The sequence below is a fragment of the Geotrypetes seraphini genome, chromosome 5 (genome assembly GCF_902459505.1).
Source record: "Geotrypetes seraphini chromosome 5, aGeoSer1.1, whole genome shotgun sequence".
In the NCBI taxonomy this organism is placed as follows: Eukaryota; Metazoa; Chordata; class Amphibia; order Gymnophiona; family Dermophiidae; genus Geotrypetes; species Geotrypetes seraphini.
Window position 1 is genome coordinate 157248199 of NC_047088.1, and position 19035 is coordinate 157267233.

General features: G+C 42.7%; 1 protein-coding gene across 3 annotated transcripts in view; it reads right to left on the reverse strand.

Annotated features, from left to right (window-relative positions):
- The window catches only part of FLACC1 (flagellum associated containing coiled-coil domains 1), a 112202-nt gene that overhangs the window by 20641 nt on the left and 72526 nt on the right, over positions 1-19035 (reverse strand). For 2 of the 3 annotated variants that reach the window (XM_033945412.1, XM_033945413.1), the window contains exons 14-18: positions 17926-17988; positions 14032-14190; positions 10593-10673; positions 4891-5000; positions 1398-1510 (exon numbers count right to left, since the gene is read on the reverse strand). In XM_033945412.1, the coding sequence (XP_033801303.1) occupies positions 1423-1510; positions 4891-5000; positions 10593-10673; positions 14032-14190; positions 17926-17988 (501 nt within the window). In that variant the 3' untranslated portion in view covers positions 1398-1422. The remainder of the gene's footprint in view (positions 1-1397; positions 1511-4890; positions 5001-10592; positions 10674-14031; positions 14191-17925; positions 17989-19035) is intronic. The other variant, XM_033945414.1, reaches the window with a different exon arrangement.

Below are 19035 nucleotides of genomic sequence, written 5' to 3' on the forward strand. Positions count from 1 at the left end.
CCCTCGAGGAGGGACTTTGATACCCCTGCGGTAAACAAATATTACGGTAATCCAAAGATGTGAGTATAAGTGCTTGAATAATAAGTTGTAAGTGATGTCTGTCTAGAAAATATTTTAATCTATGTACTGTAATAAATTCACTTTAAACCATACTTTAACACAAGTTTCCATAGTCAAACCTGAATCCAACTAGACTCCCAAAAGTTTAATTTCATGTTTAAATAAAGCATCTGTGTTATGAAGCCTCACAAAATCAATTTATCCTCCTTACTTCCATTGCTTTCAATGGAAATAGAACCCAGATGTCTCAATCCATCCTCCTTTTCCTGGAGCCATATATGGGAGCCAGGAAAAGATGAGCCGATCATATTTCTGTTATATGTTTTTGCAGTGCTGTTAAATGTTTATATTTCTGATACTCGTTCATGTTAGTCCTATTACTAGGATTCAGTTTACCATCTCCAGGTTTACCTCATTGACTGTATTTCTGTTTATCTTGATCATTTTGCTATTGTTATGCTGTTAACATAATTGTAAGTTTTTTGTTACCCTGTACGTGCTACACACCATCTTGAGTGAATCTCTTCATAAAGATGGTTAATAAAGCCCAATAAATAGGAGTGGAAAATGTGCAGATTCAGGCCCAGATTCTCAAAACTGTAATGCTGTCCCTAAACTGTTTCCCGACGGTTTAGCCTGCACACATTTTAGCGGCGGATTATCAAAAGGATTATCTCTGTCTATAGCGAGCTTTCTAGCAGTCTCCGAAAATGACATGCAAATGGGCTCTTCAACACCGAAATGAGCCCTCCGGTGGATTCTTAAAATATGCCAAGCCATTTTCTAAAAGCGGCGTTGGCTTTTGGCAACAAAAATAAGCGACTGGTCCAGGGGTGCCAGTACAGGCATGGTAGAAAGCCATGTTATGATGCAGCGGGAGAGATGCCCATTCTCCCCTGCAGCGGCAGCAACATCCCCCCCCAACGCAGTGGGAGAAATGCCGATTCTCTCCTGCCGCAAACACCCCCCACTGCAGCAGGAGAGATGCCGATTCTCTCCCACTGCAAACAACCCCCCCTGTAGCGGGAGAAAATTCCACTCTCTCTTGCCACAAACAACCCCCCCTGCAGCAGCGGCAACCCCCCTTGCAGTCCTTGTCCCATCTAAACACACATTCAGTACTGATAAATAATAGCTTCAAGATAATTAACAACCTTCCACAATTCCAAAGAAAAAAGCAGGAGAACATTAAAAGAGTAACATCAGAAAATAAATGGGGGAAAATATAGTGGTGTAAGACCAAATGGTAACTTTATTAAAAGAAACTTCATCTAGTCTTACATTTCATTGATATAAAAAAGACATAATGCAGAAACTAGAGCTGGCTAGAACTTTACCATCAGCTTCCCATTGGGTTACCATCTAGTCCGAGGTTGATCTTGATGTTGAACCAATCTTTTCTTTTATTTTTTCACTTAATAGTTCTTCGCTCTTTACAATGAGTTTGCGCCTATCGTGTGGGAGAAACAGATACAATAAAACCCCATAGCAAAAAAGGCCTTAGTATAAATAATCACATGGGCACCTTCACAGTTTTTCTATCATTTTCTACTGTTTCAGTTGAGAAAAAACATTCACCTAGCATTAGATATGGCACTTTCTATAACTGCTTTGATCAACTATATGACATTAGTGAGACTTTCTGTTAAAGGTAATTCTCATTTTCAGTTTTATTTATTCCTGGCTCTCTATCACTGTTTAATCAATATACAGTATCTATACTAGTTTATACTTAGCTAATTTATACCGTGACTTAAATAGCACTAAAAATAGCATAGTGATATTTAAGTCATTGCACGCTGCTAAATCATGAGATGTAAACTATGCAAATGCATGTTTTGCATCTATTATTATGCAAATCCCCTAACCTCAAGTTGCATTAGGGCCCAAAAACCACAGTAAAATAACCCCAGCTCTTTGCTGGGGTTATTTGACTATCCAGGAACAGTGAGTCTCCCTCCACTGGACCAAACCACCCCATGTACGCCCCCCCTCACTCCCCTAGTAGCTACATTAATAATTCATTAGCAGTCTAGGAAGGTCCTCTGGATAGGTGTGGTCAGCCAGAAGCAATGCTCCGGTGTTGATGTCAAAATGGCACCCTTAGTGGCAGTGTTGCATGACTACTGCTAGGAGTCATATTTCCATATAAGGAAATATGACCCCTAGCAGTAATCACATGAGACTGCCGCTAGGGACACCATTTTGATGTCAGCACCAGAGAGACCAGAAGCAATTGGGCATCACATCTGGTCAACCTCCTTGCACCCCATCTGACACTCCCCCAGAGGACCTCCTTCAACCTACTGGACTCCTGAACCCTACCAAAGTAACCTCACCTAGATAAACAATACATTTTCAAGATAGCCACTAGAGGAGTTGGGAGGTCCAGGGAGCATAAATGGGGTGTTTGGGTCATGGGGGAAACTCACAATTGCAGCATGGGAACATCATGTCACATCATTGCATGGCCTGATGCTCCTGGGCCACAGGAATAACACTGCTTGTGAGGTGACTTACAAGAAGCGTTATTCCTATAAGATGGGATTCAGCAATCTGCGGTACTGAGATACTGCAGTTTGCTAAATCCTACCGGTCATCAAGGTGAGGTAAAGGGCAAATCTGTACTGCACCTTGATGAATCCCCCCCTTAATTTCTAATTTCCTAGAAACTAAATTTATTGATTATTTATTTATTGATTATTGATATACTACCTTTCTATGGTACAATCAAAGGAGTTTACATATTATATTCAGGTACTTTCTTTGTCTCCCAGACGGCTTACAATCTAACACCCTCATTTACTAACTTACATTTCCTGAATTTTCCCAAGTCCCCAATTATAGCTTCAGTGGACTTGGTACTATAGTAACATAGTAACATAGTAGATGACGGCAGATAAAGACCCGAATGGTCCATCCAGTCTGCCCAACCTGATTCAATTTAAATGTTTTAATTTTTTCTTCTTAGCTATTTCTGGGCAAGAATCCAAAGCTTTACCCGGTACTGTGCTTGGGTTCCAACTGCCGAAATATCTGTTAAGACTTACTCCAGCCCATCTACACCCTCCCAACCATTGAAGCCCTCCCCAGCCCATCCTCCACCAAACGGCCATATACAGACACAGACCGTGCAAGTCTGCCCAGTACTGGCCTTAGTTCAATATTTAATATTATTTTCTGATTCTAAATCCTCTGTGTTCATCCCACGCTTCTTTGAACTCAGTCACAGTTTTACTCTCCACCACCTCTCTCGGGAGCACATTCCAGGCATCCACTACCCTCTCCGTAAAGTAGAATTTCCTAACATTGTCCCTGAATCTACCACCCCTCAACCTCAAATTATGTTCTTTGGTTTTACCATTTTCCTTTCTCTGGAAAAGATTTTGTTCTACGTTAATACCCTTCAAGTATTTGAACGTCTGAATCATATCTCCCCTGTCTCTCCTTTCCTCTAGGGTATACATATTCAGGGCTTCCAGTCTCTCCTCATACGTCTTCTGGCGCAAGCCTCCTCTCATTTTCGACACCCTCCTCTGGACCGCCTCAAGTCTTCTTACGTCCTTCGCCAGATATGGAAGATATAGGGAAGTTCTTAGGATTTCAGAGGAAGCTCTTCCTCCAGTTTTAAGAGCACAGCATAGGCGTCGGAATGGCGAAGACCACAGATGCTATGGCCTCCCCAAAAGTTTTCAGTCAACGGTTTTAGCCCTCCTTCCCACCCTTCTCCCAGTGTTATGCTTTAAATCTTCAGGCAGCCACCACGCAGCGTCAAACAGCAGGCCTAACCCAGAACCCTTCTTTCTACATCCGGGGGTAGGCCTACTTGTGGACGCTGCTGAAGATTTAAAACCATGCACCGGAAGGAGGTGGGTGGGGGACTCGGAAGCTGCTAAGAAGTCGTGCGCTAGGGCAGAGTTCCTGGCCCCCCCCTCCCCAAGCAAAGCAGCATTCCGCTGCCTATGGGGCACAGTATATTTCTGAAAGAACTATTGGAGTGCTTAGGAAGAAATGTTCCAGAAATGGAGTTGACTGGCTTTCTTGAATTTTCACTAGAAATAACACAAAGGCTCACTTTAATAGTTACTTTTGCCCTGGAATTGGACCTTAACAATATCTTGCACTTATATTTTTATAATATTAATCAGCAGTTTATGAGCTCAAATATATGCATTTTTTCTGATCTTATTCAAGATATGCAGAAGAGGTGCCAGGCATTTTTGACCTGTTCAGTCATGAGTGGTAGCACTGGAAGCGAACTTTGTGTTGAAATTCCCCCTGTGTCTATGTGATAATCCATGAAGGAGTAATTTATAATTTCTTTGACCCTGAACAGTTTTTGGAGTTTATTTCTGCATAAGAGCAACTCAGGGTTATGGCATAAATTTCTCTAAGTAATGGGATGTACTGTTAGTAACGTGGATTGGGATGGACATAGGGTGCTAACATTGTCTCGTGTTCTTTTCTTTGCAATTATTTTTTGATCTTGGATCTACATCCTTTTTCTGCTAGCTATTATTCCCTGTTATGAAACCGTATTAGGCCTTTTTTTATCACCGGAATTCCTATGAGCGTCGGAGTTAATATCGCTGCAGCTGGTGGGAAAAAAAGCCTAACGCGGCTCCGTAAAAGGGTGTATGTATTTGCTTCTCATTTGATATCATTTGCTATGATTATATTTTCCTCTTTTCTTGAATCATGGATGATCTGAAGTGATCGTAAACTTTAAATTGTAGAAAAATAAAATCTCACAGGAACCCATTCCTGTTCTGGAATACAAAGACCGAGTCTTCATTTCACTTTGTATCCTCTGGAAGATTTCTCTCATACCTGAGGTCTTCATTTTCTTTCATCAAGGAATGAATAATTTGGTCAAAGTTTTCACTTATTCCACTGATTTTTTGATGGAATGCTTCTTGTGTTCCCTGGGCTTGGCTTTTCTGAAAAAATAAATAACAAAACAAATTATTTTCCTTCCTGTCATGTGATGAACACCAATGATGTAATTTTATAACATGTCACCTAGATTGAGAGGATACAAAAGCTGTTAAACATGTACAAAATTAAGCTGAGAATATTAAGAACATAAGAATAGCCTTACTGGGTCAGACCAATGGTCCATCTAGCCCAATAGCCTCAGGATGACCAATCCAGGTCACTTGTACCTGGCAAAACCCCAAAGCATAGCAACATTCCATGCTACCGATTCAGGGCAAGCAGTGGCTTCCCCCATATCTGTCTCAATAACAGACTATGGACTTTTCCTCCAGGAAATTGTCCAAGCCCTTCTTAAAACCAGCTATGCTGTCCATTCTTACCACAACCTCTGGCAATGCATTCCAGAGCTTAACTATTCTCTGAGTGAAAGAAATATTTCCTCCTAATGGTTTTAAAAGTATTTCCCTGTAACTTCATTGAGTGTCCCCTAGAATTGTAATTTTGGACAGAGTGAAAAATCGATTCACTTGTACCCATTCTACTCCACTAAGGATTTTGTAGACTTCAATCATATCTCCCCTCTGCCATCTCTTTTCCAAGCTGAAGAGCCTTTCCTCATATGAGAGGAGTTCCATCCCCTTTATCATCGTGGTTGCTCTTCTTTGAACCTTTTCTAGCGCCACTATATCTTCAGATGAGGTCGCACCATGGAGCGATGCAGGGGCATTATAACATTCTTAGTCTTGTTATTTATATCTACTTGGAAGCATGTTTAAATGTTCATGCATAGACTACATGCAAATATGTGTATTTTGATATAATGTTTATTGAGCATCCTTAACACTTCCAATATGACAGTTCAGCCAATAAATAATACACACAAATGTGAGATTCTACCTCCTCAGGGTAGAACACTTTCTGTTTAGTGGAGATATGGCATTGCTCTTATGCACAGCTGATTAGCTTTTAAACATCATTCTTTCAAACTTCCATTCTTTTATTTACATTTAGATTGTTTCACTATAAGAGAAGATTTGAAAATAAAGTGCTTCTCATTAAGAATAAGACCCCTGAGGCAGGCCATACAGCCGAAACACATATGTCTTGAATGAATAAAAAGATTGAGCACCAAGGTCACCTCTTTTGCTTCTCTTAGTTCTGCCAATAAAACATACAATCTACAAACATGACAGCAAAGACATCTTTTCTTTAAATTCAGTATCCCTGAATCCCCAACACCATGTCCCCTCCACCCCAATAAATCCTGGAAGTGGCAACATTACTCTACAGGTTCTACCATGTGTATTCTGTCAAAAGTCAACAATTTAAGATTCTACTTCTCACAGCTGGTGTAAGTGTATCCCAAAAGGGCTCCCAAAGAGAACTTGCTGCCAGCAGGTGAAGACAAATCTGAGATTTTATGGTGCTCCATGGTGAACACAGAAATTATAAGGATCCATCACAGATGTTCTATTGATACTTCTGTAGCGAGCCAAAAGGTCAAAAGAGCTTTCAACACTATCAAGATTGTCCATTTCAAAAAAAGATCTGATTCCTTTCCTCAAAGGCCATGGAGTTGGTATATCTCCAAACAATTAACTCAGCATCACTTGCACTATAATTGACCAGATATTAGACACAAACGCCATTAAAACAGCAGCATCTTTTCACATTTCCAAAACATATGTCCCAGTAAGGCATCCAAAGTGCCACATTTCCAGGATGTAGTAGCTGGACAAAGTTTTAATAGATGGGCCCTTCGAGGGGAAATATACAAACGCAGAATGATTTTGTACTGCATCTCCCAGAATAGGAACATAAGAATAGCCTTACTGGCTCAGACTAATGGTCCATCTAGCCCAGTATCCTGTCTTCACGGAGGCCAATCCAAGTCATAAATACCTGGCAAAAAATCAAAATAGTAGCAGCATTCCATGCCACCGATCTAGGGCACAAAGTGGCTTCCCCCATGTCTGTCTTAACAGCAGTTTATGGACTTTTCCTCCAGGAACTTGTCCAAACCTTTTTAAAACCAGCCACAGAATGGTACATAACAGTGGTCTCAAAGTCGCGGCCCGGGGGGCCACATGCGGCCCGCGAGGTACTATTTTGAGGCCCTCGGTATGTTTATCATAATCACAAAAGTAAAATAAAACAGTTTCTTGATCATATGTCTCTTTAGCTATAAATTACAATATTATTATTGAGACTTAGCCAAAAGGAAAGATTTATAAACTATAAAGTTTTACCCCATGCAAAATTGTTATTTCTTTAATAAGACATTAACTTTTTTTTTTTTTTAGGCCCTCCAAGTACCTCCAAATCCAAAATGTGGCCCTTCAAAGGGTTTGAGTTTGAGACCACTAGTACATAGTGTGTTAGTGATTTTTGCCTTTGATACCGGAAGTCAGAGATTCCTCTGTGATCTGTGCCTTGAGATCCATTGACCCAAAGGATCCAAATTTTCAAAACTGATGTAGAGTAAATGATATTTAAGATGCTGATGGAAGAATAACAGAACATTAAGCTGTGAACTGAAGGTGAGAGTAGTAGAAAGCAATTCATGAGTATCTATAGGAAGTCGAGTCATATCTAATGGCGCCACATAATGCATGAACTGCAGATAGGCAAACAAATGTTTATTTTATAAAGTATGGGGCTCATTTCTAAAACACAAAGATGTCAAAAAAAGAACAGCATATACCGGCACTTGGGCATTTTAATTGTCAAAATGTCCAAGTGCCGATTTTCAAAGCTTACTTTTCTTGATGTCTTGCAAGTCAATTTTCCTTCAGTATGTCTAAATCTTAAGGGGGCGTATTAGAGGCTTGTTTTGGGTGGGATTAGGACTTGGACATCTTGCAGGGTTAATGAAACCTTTTTGAAGAAGTCCAGAGTTTCATTTAGATGTTCGGAGTTAGACCTGTTTTAAAAGCATCTAAGGGCCAAAAAGGTACCTTATTTGACCAGATGATCACTGGATGCATGGAAGCATGACCTCCCCCTTACTCCTCCAGTGGTCACTGACCCCCTTCCACCCCCCAAAGATGTAAAAGAAACAGTACATACCTGCCTCTATGACAGGCACAGATAATATAGGAAATCCTAGTAAAATAGCAAGCAGGTATCTGGAGTAACCTGGTGGGCAGTGTAGTAAACCATAGATCCAAGCCCTTATCCCACGCTGCCCATTACATTTATGGTAGAAAGTGTGAGCCCACCAAAACTTACACTAAACCTACTGTAGTGCCATATATGTGACACCTGCAGCCATAAGGGCTATTGGGGTAGTAGACAGGTGGGTATAGTAATAATAATAATAATTTTATTTTTGTATACCGCCACACCACATAGTTCTAGACGGTTCACATATAGAGAAAAATTATACAATCAATAAGTAAAATACAATTGACTTAAAATTCATTAAAATCAAACTAAAATAAACAATTTAAAATCAATATACAATTTACCAGTCAAGATTCAAGACAAATTTATCAAACAAATTGGTTTTCAGCAGCTTCCTGAAGGACATGTATGAATGAGCCTGAGGAATGATGGTACATAACCATGAATCCATTTTACCTGCCTGGAATCCGAATAGTTTGTCATAGAATCTCTTATATTGGCAAGATTTGGTCAACTTGGAACTAGTGAACTACCTAGACAAATTCAACATCCTTAGTGAACACCAATCAGGATTCAGAAAAGGATACAGCATGGAAACAGTTATAGCTTCCATCTTTTCAGCAAGGGTAAAAGTGCATTGATTTTGCAACTTGACCTTACCAGTGCGTTCGATCTAGTAGACCATGAAATTATGCTACTATGCCTAGATGCAATGGGGTTCTCGGGAATGGTAAAGAAATGGTTCCAGGAATTCCTAACCAATAAATCATACCGAGTAGCCAGCGAAGGGAATTACTCTAAACCATGGAAAAACCCCTCAGGGATTCCCCATGGCTCCCCACTATCATCCACACTATTCAACATCTACATCTCATCCTTAGGCCATCTATTAAAAAAGTTAAGCTTAAACCATTATATATATATATATATATATATGCAGATGATATATCCATCCTAATCCCCTTAAATGACATAACAAACAAAACAATAGATAACCTTAATTACATAATGACCGAAATAGAAAAATGGACAACGACTTGAAACTGAAACTAAACACAGAAAAGACAAAAGTCTTCTTGGCAAGCCCCAAGGACAAAATTACCAGAACATCATTACAATTAAACGGTCATGATTACCAAATCTCCAAAACCATAAAAATACAGTGGTGCCTCACACAACGAACTTAATTCGTTCCAGGAGCAAGTTTGTTATGCGAAAAGTTCGTTGTGTGAAACGCGTTTTCCCATAAGAATACATGTAAAACAAAATAATTCGTTCTGCAGCCCTACCCGCCCGATCGCAGCGTTCCGCCATTTCCCTCCCTCCACCTCACCTTATATGCAGAGTTTGCCAGCTTTCTTTTTCACCCAGCCGCACGCTTTCAAAAAGCTGTGCACGCGCAGCTGCTGGAGTTGATCAATGTTCTCCTCTCCTGCAACTTCCTGTTTCCGGTTGCGTCAGAGGAGAAGATTGAACAACAGAGCATCTGCGCATGTGCTGCTCTTTGAAAGTGTGTGGCTGGCCGAAAAAGAAAGCCGGAAAACTCGGCATCTAAGGTGAGGTGGAGGGAGATGATGGAACACTGCATTCAGACAGGAGGGTGCTGCTGTTCCCGGCTCACATTAGGAAGCGGCGAGAGTAGTTCCGCCCCCCCCGGGCCCCTCGGGCGACTTCGTTGTGTGAAACGAAGTCCGTTGTACGAATCAAGACAAGAAGTTCGTTGTGCGCAGCGTTCGCTGTGCGAGGCGTCCGTTATGCGAGGCACCACTGTACTGGGTATAACACTGGACACACACCTAACCATGGCAGATCACACAAACTTAGTGATGAAGAAAGCTTTCGTTCACTTTGGAAACTAAGGACAACCTTTGTGCTAAACTTGTACCTGCAAATGTTGTTTGCTCACCAGAGGAAATTGGAGATATATTGACGTAACTGACCATGCTACTAATATTATAACAAAATGGAGGTTCTCAATAGTAGGACCAAGTCCTCTTCAAGATATTCTAGCTCTTAATCCTTTTGGTTTTAAAACTTGTTGCTATTGTTGTATGGGTATTTTCACACAGTTGGACAATCAGAGGATAATTTTATAATAGGCTACCTAGGTTAATAGGGCAGGAAAATGTCTATTTCTAGCCTATTTAACAAATACACATAAGTGTCTATGTCTTTCTAAAATACTAGTACAAATCCTACTGAAGCAGCATCTAGAGTGTGAATGCTGACACTTATGCACCTTAGGAGCAGGCCTAAATATTAGTATATAAAATCCAAGCCTAAATCACAACTTCACTCATGCTCCACTCAAACGCCTTCCCATAACATGCCTATTCCACAAATACACGCCTGCTTACACCAGGTATATTTTTAGGGAGTCCTTTATAAGAAGCCTTTAATGTGCATAACAAAGTAAAATCCTTAATCACTGTATATGGTGGACCAGGGCACTTCCCACTAGTACTCACCATTTTCTCAAGCTCTTGCTTGGCTTGCTTTAAGGCTTCTTTTGAGTTCAGCAAGTTCTCTTTTTTCTCATCCAGCTCCGCCTTCAAAGAATGAAGTAGACATGTAAACACAATGCTCAGGTGGGGGAATTACAGAGGGAATGATAAGATAAGCATCTCTCCCATCTATTCCCTTTTTCTCTTTCCCTCATAGCATCTTCTACCTCTGTCTCCTTCTTCTTTCCTTAGTCAGCATCAGTCCTTCTCATTCATCCCATAGTCAGGATCTTGCTTTCTCTCCACAGTCAGCATCCTTCTCTCTATCCTTTCTTCCCCGTTCTCTATAATCAACATATCTCTCTGACTCTCAACTTCTGCTTCCCTCCATAATTAGAATCTCCCCTTTTCTCTCCTCTTTTCACCCCCGCTACCCCCCAGCATATGTGATTCAATGCTGGCTGTCAACAACCTTTGGAAGTGAAGATGCGATTTAAAGTATATGGGAAGTGGGTGAGACTTGGGGGAATACCAGATTGTCAGTGAGGAGCAGTGGGAGAGATGCCAGATTGTGGGTAGGGAGAGTGGGAAAGAGTGGGAACATCATAGAAAAATGTTTTTTAAAGCCAGTTTTAAAGGGTCTGCTGGCAGCCAGCCTAGCAACGGAAAGACAGCCAGTTGGCAACCCTATCTACAAATTTCTAAAAATTCTGAAAGTCCTCACCTGGAAATCTTAGCAGTTTGATCTAAAAACATGCATTTTCCAGTTCCCTCTTAGCTTTCAACTATGCGGTCTCAAAATTATACTTCCTTTCTTACTGCCACATTTAGATTATAAACTGTTCTCTTTTTGCCCGTCAGAAGGGCAGTATAATAAGAAATAAAATAAATATAAACATAACGAACTAAGTGGGTCTCTTATTAAAGATTAGCTCATGTTGTCTGCAGCAGGGCCCATAGAAATAAAATGGATTCTGTGTCAAATAACTTGTGCTAACCTTTAGTAAAAGACCCCTTAAGTACATTGCGCCTCAAAATATTTGGGCCAAAATTCACACTATGGGATCTTCCTTGCAGCGGACAGATTTATGCAGCAGGAACATCAATTAAAAAAGATAATTTTATGCTAAATGTTTCATGTTTAGAACATTTTTATATGCAGGAAATTGTGTCTCAGGATATTCTACATTAATATGGAGTGGAGGCGTAGCCTAGTGGATAGCGCTGCTGCCTCGGTACCCTGAGGTTGTAAGTAGAGAATGACACGGGGACAAAGTTTGTCCTCATCCCCGCAGGCTCTGTCTTAACCACCCCCCATCCCTGCAAGCTCTGTCCCTATCCCTGCCCCATCCCTGTGGACTCTGCCCTCATTTGCAAAAGCCTCGAACACTAATGATTTTATATTCAAATCTTTGAATTAACCATCTATTAAAGTATTAAAAGGATCAATATTCTGTACAACTGTTATAAATCACAAATAGAACCTTCCATTGTGATCTGGTTTTGGTACAACCTTCCCAACGATTTAGTTACCTATGTTTTTACATCATCTGGGAAGGTAATTGGATTGTCTTTCAGACATAGGTATAGAGCAGGGGTGTCAAAGTCCCTCCTTGAGGGCCGCAATCCAGTCGGGTTTTCAGGATTTCTCCAATGAATATTCATGAGATCTATTAGCATGCACTGCTTTCATTGTATGCTAATAGATCTCATGCATATTCATTGGGGAAATCCTGAAAACCTGACTGGATTGTGGCCCTCGAGGACTTTGACACCCCTGGTATAGAAGAAAACCTCAACTGTGTAGTACAGAGGTGTCAAACTCAATCACATTAAGGGGTCGAAATCCAAAACACAGGCTAAGTTGTGGGCCAGACCTCGGCCAATTTCCTCCCCAGACCCCGCCCCATAATAATACTAGTTATAACACCATTTTTCCATTCATTTTTCATATATACATACACAATTTAATCTTATTAACACATAATGGTAATGGTTAATCACAAAATTAAACTACTCAAAACAACACTGTATGCTTCTCAACATTCATTCCTACTAGAACACAGATAACCCCTATGCAAATACAGGACCAAAAACTAAAAGTACTGTACTAATATATTAAAAAAACACCCTAACATTCAAGATGCTGCATGCAGTACAACCCCCCAGAGAAAAAGAAACAAATTTATTTCTTCCTGAGCAGTGCAAAAGATAGACAGGAGATTAAAATGCTCAAAACTGACACAATTCAAACTTGAAAATAAAACCATTCCCCTACCTTTGTTGACTCCCTCCCTCCATGCTGTGCCTCCCTCCGGCGGGTGCCTAATCTTCTGGCTGGCTCCAACCTGGCCGTTTTATGTGGCCCGCGGTCCGATGCCCCTCAGTGTCATCTTGTGGCCGGCTCCCTCGTTGTCACAGTTGTAGTGTGCACGGAGCCGCGTAAAGCGGCTCCTCGTGCATCCTGCACTTGAACCGGAAGCCTTCTCTCTGACGTCGCAACGTCAGAGGGAATGCTTCTGGATGAGGTGTGAGACGCGTGAGGAGCCGCTGCACGCGGCTTCGTGCACATTGAGGCTGTGAGGAGGAGGAAGGAGCCGGCCACAAGGTAAAACTGGGGGTATTGGACCATGGGCTCGCATAAAATGACCAGGCGGGCCGGATTTGCCCCACGGGCCTTGAGTTTGACACCTGTGGTGTAGTAGATGAACAGGAAAATGTTGGAAATGTTCCTTGATGCCAGTAACAATGGATGAATCTGTTACAGTAACAGTAAGATGCTTGAGCAGGTGGGCACATGATGGAAGGACGTTGCAGCAAGACTCTTGTTGCCACATGAAAGGCAGACAAGACACAAATGATGTCATTTAACAGTAGTTCATTTAAATCCAAAAGCAGCATCTGTATTTTTTATATATAATTGAGGGCTCCTTTTAGAAGGTGCGCTAGCATTTTTAGTGCACGCACAAGATTAGCGCTCTCTATAGCGTGCACTAGCTGAAAAACCACTGCCTGCTTAAAAGGAGGTGGTAGCGGCTAGAGGACGCTAAAACCGCTAGCGCACCTTTGTAAAAGGAGCCCTGAATTCAGTTGTCAATTGTCTAAGATTTGCTAAGTTTTTATTTACCTATTGATACTAATCTCAAGTTTTTATCGAATGAAATGGGAACAGAGTTTGTCCCTGTCCCCGCCCCATGGGCTCTGTCACTATTCCCACTTCACGGTTAACTGCAGGTACCCGTCCTCGTGCCATTCTCTGATTGTGAGTTCAATTCCCACTGGATCTCATCGTGACTCTGGGCAAGTCATTTAACACTTTATTGCCCCAGATATGAAATAAGTACTTGTCTAAAATATGTATACCGCTTTGATTGTAACCACTCAGAAAAGGCAATATATCAAGCCCATTCCCTTTACACTCTAGTAAATTAATATTCTATTCTTCAGAAAATAGATTTCTAACCTTTAGTGTCTCTGACTTTGGTTTCTGACTGAGCTCCTCATTCTTTTCCCTCAATATCTGTTCCAAGTCTGGCATTTTCTCTGTTATGACATCTGTCTTTTCCAGTTCCTTCTTCCTTTTTCTTCTTTCCTTCAGTTCTTCTTCTTGTTTCTGTTTAGCCTATAGAAGTTACTATAGTTTTATTTCTTTCGCCTTTCTTCCTCACTATTTGTTCCCCTCATATCTAATTAAGTCTTTTGTATTTTTCTAAAGTCTGTCTTGTTCAAAACCCTAGACTCCAATTAATAAGAATTTCCATAAAATCAGATTTTTAGCAAATTCTAAAATATCTCCAAAATAATTCTACTCCTCCATCTCCTTCTATTCCTGCATGACATCCACTTGATGCCTCTCACTCTTCATCCTTCTCTCATTTTTACCAGCTCTCTCTCTCTCATTTTTAAATATTTTCTATTCTCCTCCATTTGTTCCCTTCTTTTATTTATTGAAAAACTTTTATATATTCTGCTCAATATTCAGCTGGCAGTGTTTTTTTAAGCGCTGATCATCACTGGCTAAATTAGCCCCAGTTATTCAGTTCCAGGCCTTGTTTGGGCATCAGCATTGAATATCCAGGGCAGTCTAGACATGAGATGACTGCCAGCTGTAATGTGGGATTGGCATAAGATACTTAATGCAATTCCCAGATGAATATCAGCTGAGACCTGTATAATGGGATATCAGATCCCCCTGAATCTGATATCCCCTCCTGTTCTACCTAACATGTCAAGAACCAAACAGAAGCCCTTCCTCCAGACATTCAAAACTACCCCCCCAAGACTCCCCCAAACTCCCAGTAGGTTTCCCTGGTCCTGTCTTAACTTCTTTTGTGGTCAGAACAGGAGCAAACTCCACTTGCTCCTTTCACAGGCAGCTGTGCCCTCTAGTGGTAGTCCTGTATTACTACCGCTAGGCTCAGCTAGAGGCTGTGTCTGCCAAGGGCTGGAGTGAGTGAGTTCATGTCTGCTTCACTTAGCCACTAGACCAGTGTTTTTCAACCTTTTTTGGGCAAAGGCACACTTGTTTCATGAAAAAAATCACGAGGCACACCACCATTAGAAAAAGTTAAAAAATTTAACTGTGCCTATATTGACTATATATAAATATATAGGAATCAAATAAACACAAAGAAAGTATTTTATAATGCTGCCACCGCCACTGGGGAATAGGCTGCCACTGCCGCCATCGGGAACAGGCCGGCACCGAGTTCTCCCTGCTTCTCTTCCCCGCAGGGCCGACCAACTCTCGCCACCCGTCGTCAATTCTAACGTCGGAGAGGACGTTCTAGGCCAGCCAGGCAGCGATTGGCTGGCCCAGAACGTCCTCTCCGACGTCAGAATTGACGCGAGTGGCGAGAGTTGGCCGGCCCCACAGGGAAAAGCAGGGAGAACTTGGCGCCGGCCTGTTCCCGATGGCGGCGGTGGCACTCAAGTGGCTAAAGAGCCGCAGTTTGCCGGCCTAGGGACAACACTGGAGGGTGGCCAGCTGTGCACCCCTTTGGGACGTAAACCCGGGGTGGGGCAGACCGCCCCCCCCCCCACCCTGGTATGCCACTATCTGTACCTCACTCCCTCCCTATGACCAAAAATTCTCCTTTCTTCTATTCCCCGTGTACACAACCATCTCTTTCCCTCCCTTCCTCTCTCCAAAGTCCATGCCTTCTGTGTCCAAACACTCATTCCCTCCCCCACCTCAGCATCTCTTTCCCTCCCTTCCTCTCTCCCAAGTCCATTTCTTCTGTGTCCAAAAACGCATTCCCTCCCCCACCTCAGCATCTCTTTCCCTCCCTTCCTCTCTCCCAAGTCCATTTCTTCTGTGTCCAAAAACGCATTCCCTCCCCCACCTCAGCATCTCTTTCCCTCCCTTCCTCTCTCCCAAGTCCATGCCTTCTGTGTCCAAAAACCCATTCCCTCCCCCACCTCAGCATCTCTTTCCCTCCCTTCCTCTCTCCCAAGTCCATTTCTTCTGTGTCCAAAAATGCATTCCCTCCCCCACCTCAGCATCTCTTTCCCTCCCTTCCTCTCTCCCAAGTCCATGCCTTGTGTCCAAAAACGCATTCCCTCCCCCACCTCAGCATCTCTTTCCCTCCCTTCCTCTCTCCCAAGTCCATTTCTTCTGTGTCCAAAAACGCATTCCCTCCCCCACCTCAGCATCTCTTTCCCTCCCTTCCTCTCTCCCAAGTCCATGCCTTCTGTGTCCAAAAACCCATTCCCCCCCCCACCTCAGCATCTCTTTCCCTCCCTTCCTCTCTCCCAAGTCCATTTCTTCTGTGTCCAAAAACGCATTCCCTCCCCCACCTCAGCATCTCTTTCCCTCCCTTCCTCTCTCCCAAGTCCATGCCTTGTGTCCAAAAACCCATTCCCTCCCCCACCTCAGCATCTCTTTCCCTCCCTTCCTCTCTCCCAAGTCCATTTCTTCTGTGTCCAAAAACGCATTCCCTCCCCCACCTCAGCATCTCTTTCCCTCCCTTCCTCTCTCCCAAGTTCATGCCTTGTGTCCAAAACGCACTCCCTCCCCCCTTTTGTGTTCCGTGTTTGCCTCCCAGCCCATCTTTGCAACTTTCTCAGCAAAACGAAGCTCAAGCCGCGAGGCTTGTCTTCTGCTTCCTGCCTGCCCTGCCGCGCACAAATAGCCGAACGGAAGTATTCTCCGACGTCAGTGCTGACGTCGGAGGGCAGGCTTTGCTTAAGCCCTCCCTCCGACGTCAGCGCTGATATTGGGGAACGCTTGCGATCGGCTATATGTTAGCTGCAGGGCAGGCAGGAACAGAAGACGAGCCTCGCGGCTCGAGATGTATTGAACTCCGCGGGTCCCCCGTCCAGCTCTCTCCTGTCCACGTGGGGCGGACCGCCCCTCTCCCTAGACTGGTGGTACTGCCCTGATGGCGGCCCTGACCGTACGGCACACCAGGCAACATCTCGCGGCACACTAGTGTGCCGCGGAACAGCGGTTGAAAAACACTGCACTAGATCACCAGCCAAGTCAATGAAGGCCCAGGGGAGCCTAATGAGACTTGGGAAGAATCTGGGATGGGCTAGGGATGTCTGGAAAGGGAAGGACTGTGAGGAGGATTCTTTCATGCCATGGGAAGACTTCTTTTGTGCAGTCTTATCTGCTTGCTTCGCTATACAGGCACAAGCACTGAATATTGCTGGCATCTGCATAACTCCCAACTCTTCCCCAGGAATACCTCACTTGTGCCCTGATTAGAGATGCCCAGAGAAATGCTGCTATATTTCAGCAAGCATGAAGGCAGGTGCATCTCCTGGTTGCTAAAATTACTTTGAGTATCGACTCCATTGCTCACGTCTAAAATCAAACAATTGAAGTGGTTCACAACAATAAAAATCATATTTAAAAAATTAACAGCCCTTTTACACCATCCCTACTGCCAACCCCTTTCCCACATCTCCTCACTTTTACACTTAATCCTTGTGCTTCTCCATTTTCTCTCCTTTAACCCTATTTTCCCCTTCTTTTCTTCTTCTGTTTCCACATGCCTCTCATCTATTTCTTTTCTGAATTTTATCTTTAATTTCTCTCATCTCAATAGTTCTCCTCCTCTTTCCTTTCCTTCTCTCTATCTCTCTCTATCCTCTGTTCTTTCTTTCTTTTCCTGCTCCTTCTCCCTGCATAATGCTTCTCTCATGGATATGGAAAACTCGTGCCGCTATCTACTGACTGGCCAGTTCTTCTTGGGATGGAGCACAAACAATTAGTCTGGACATTTTGCAGCACTAACTGGCTTCAATGCTCAGCTTAGGAAAAATATGAAATTCAATTGAGGACTGATCCAAAAACTGGGGTCAATCTCTGAGCATCTAAGATGACTTCTAGTCTAGTGTCTATAATTACCTCAATATGACTGGTTTTCTGCTTTATATCCTCGATTGCTTTTATATATTCTTGCCAAAGCTCCTGCAAATGATAGAAGAAAATTAAGATTTTGCTGTGTCACAATGTTCACACAAGTCTGTTTTCTGATCACAGGCACTTTGGGCCTCTCTTTCAAACTGAATATACAAGTCCTCCTGATAATTATGCTTTTTACATAGTTTATATATAGCTAGCTCATAAGTTTGTTTTTCAGCCTATATTTTATGATTACATTGATTTTCAAATTATTTTTACAAATGCTTCAAGTTTACATATATGTTCATGTTTTTCACATGTTCTAATGTTTTTAAGTCTTTTATATGTATTCCTAGAATCTTGAGAAAGGCACGTGTTGCTGAAACAGTGGCCCTGTCGCATCTACTGCATAGGTACTGTACAACTAATAAAGACCTGATCTGTTGAACCATATCGTGATTGACGACATCTCTTCCTCACGACTTCTGGTTCTGGACGAAACGGTTATTTGTCATCTTTCTCGGTTATTACCAATTACCAAAATATATGCACAGGCAGTGGCGTAGTGAGGTTGAGAGGTGCCTGGGGCGAAGACACCCCTTCCCCGCCCTCATCTCCGCCCCCTGCTTCTTCTCTGATCTCCCCCGCCACGTGTGCCCCCTTGAAAAGAGGAGACTGATAGGGGACATGATTGAAACGTTCAAGATAATGAAGGGAATAGACTTAGTAGATAAAGACAGGTTGTTCACCCTCTCCAAGGTAGAGAGAACAAGAGGGCACTGTCTAAAGTTACAAGGGGATTGATTCCATACAAACATAAGGAAGTTCTTCTTCACCCAGAGAGTGGTGGAAAACTGGAACACTCACCGGGACCGGACGGGATCCACCCAAGGGTTCTAAAGGAACTAAGACAGGAAATAGCGGGCGCAATCCAGCATGTTTGCAACCTATCCTTGACAACTGGAGAGGTACCAGAGGACTGGAAACTGGCGAATGTCACACCTATCTTCAAGAAGGGATCGAGAGGTGACCCCGGGAACTACAGGCCGGTGAGCCTGACTTCAGTTATAGGGAAGATGGTGGAAGCATTGATCAAGGACAGCATTTGCGAGC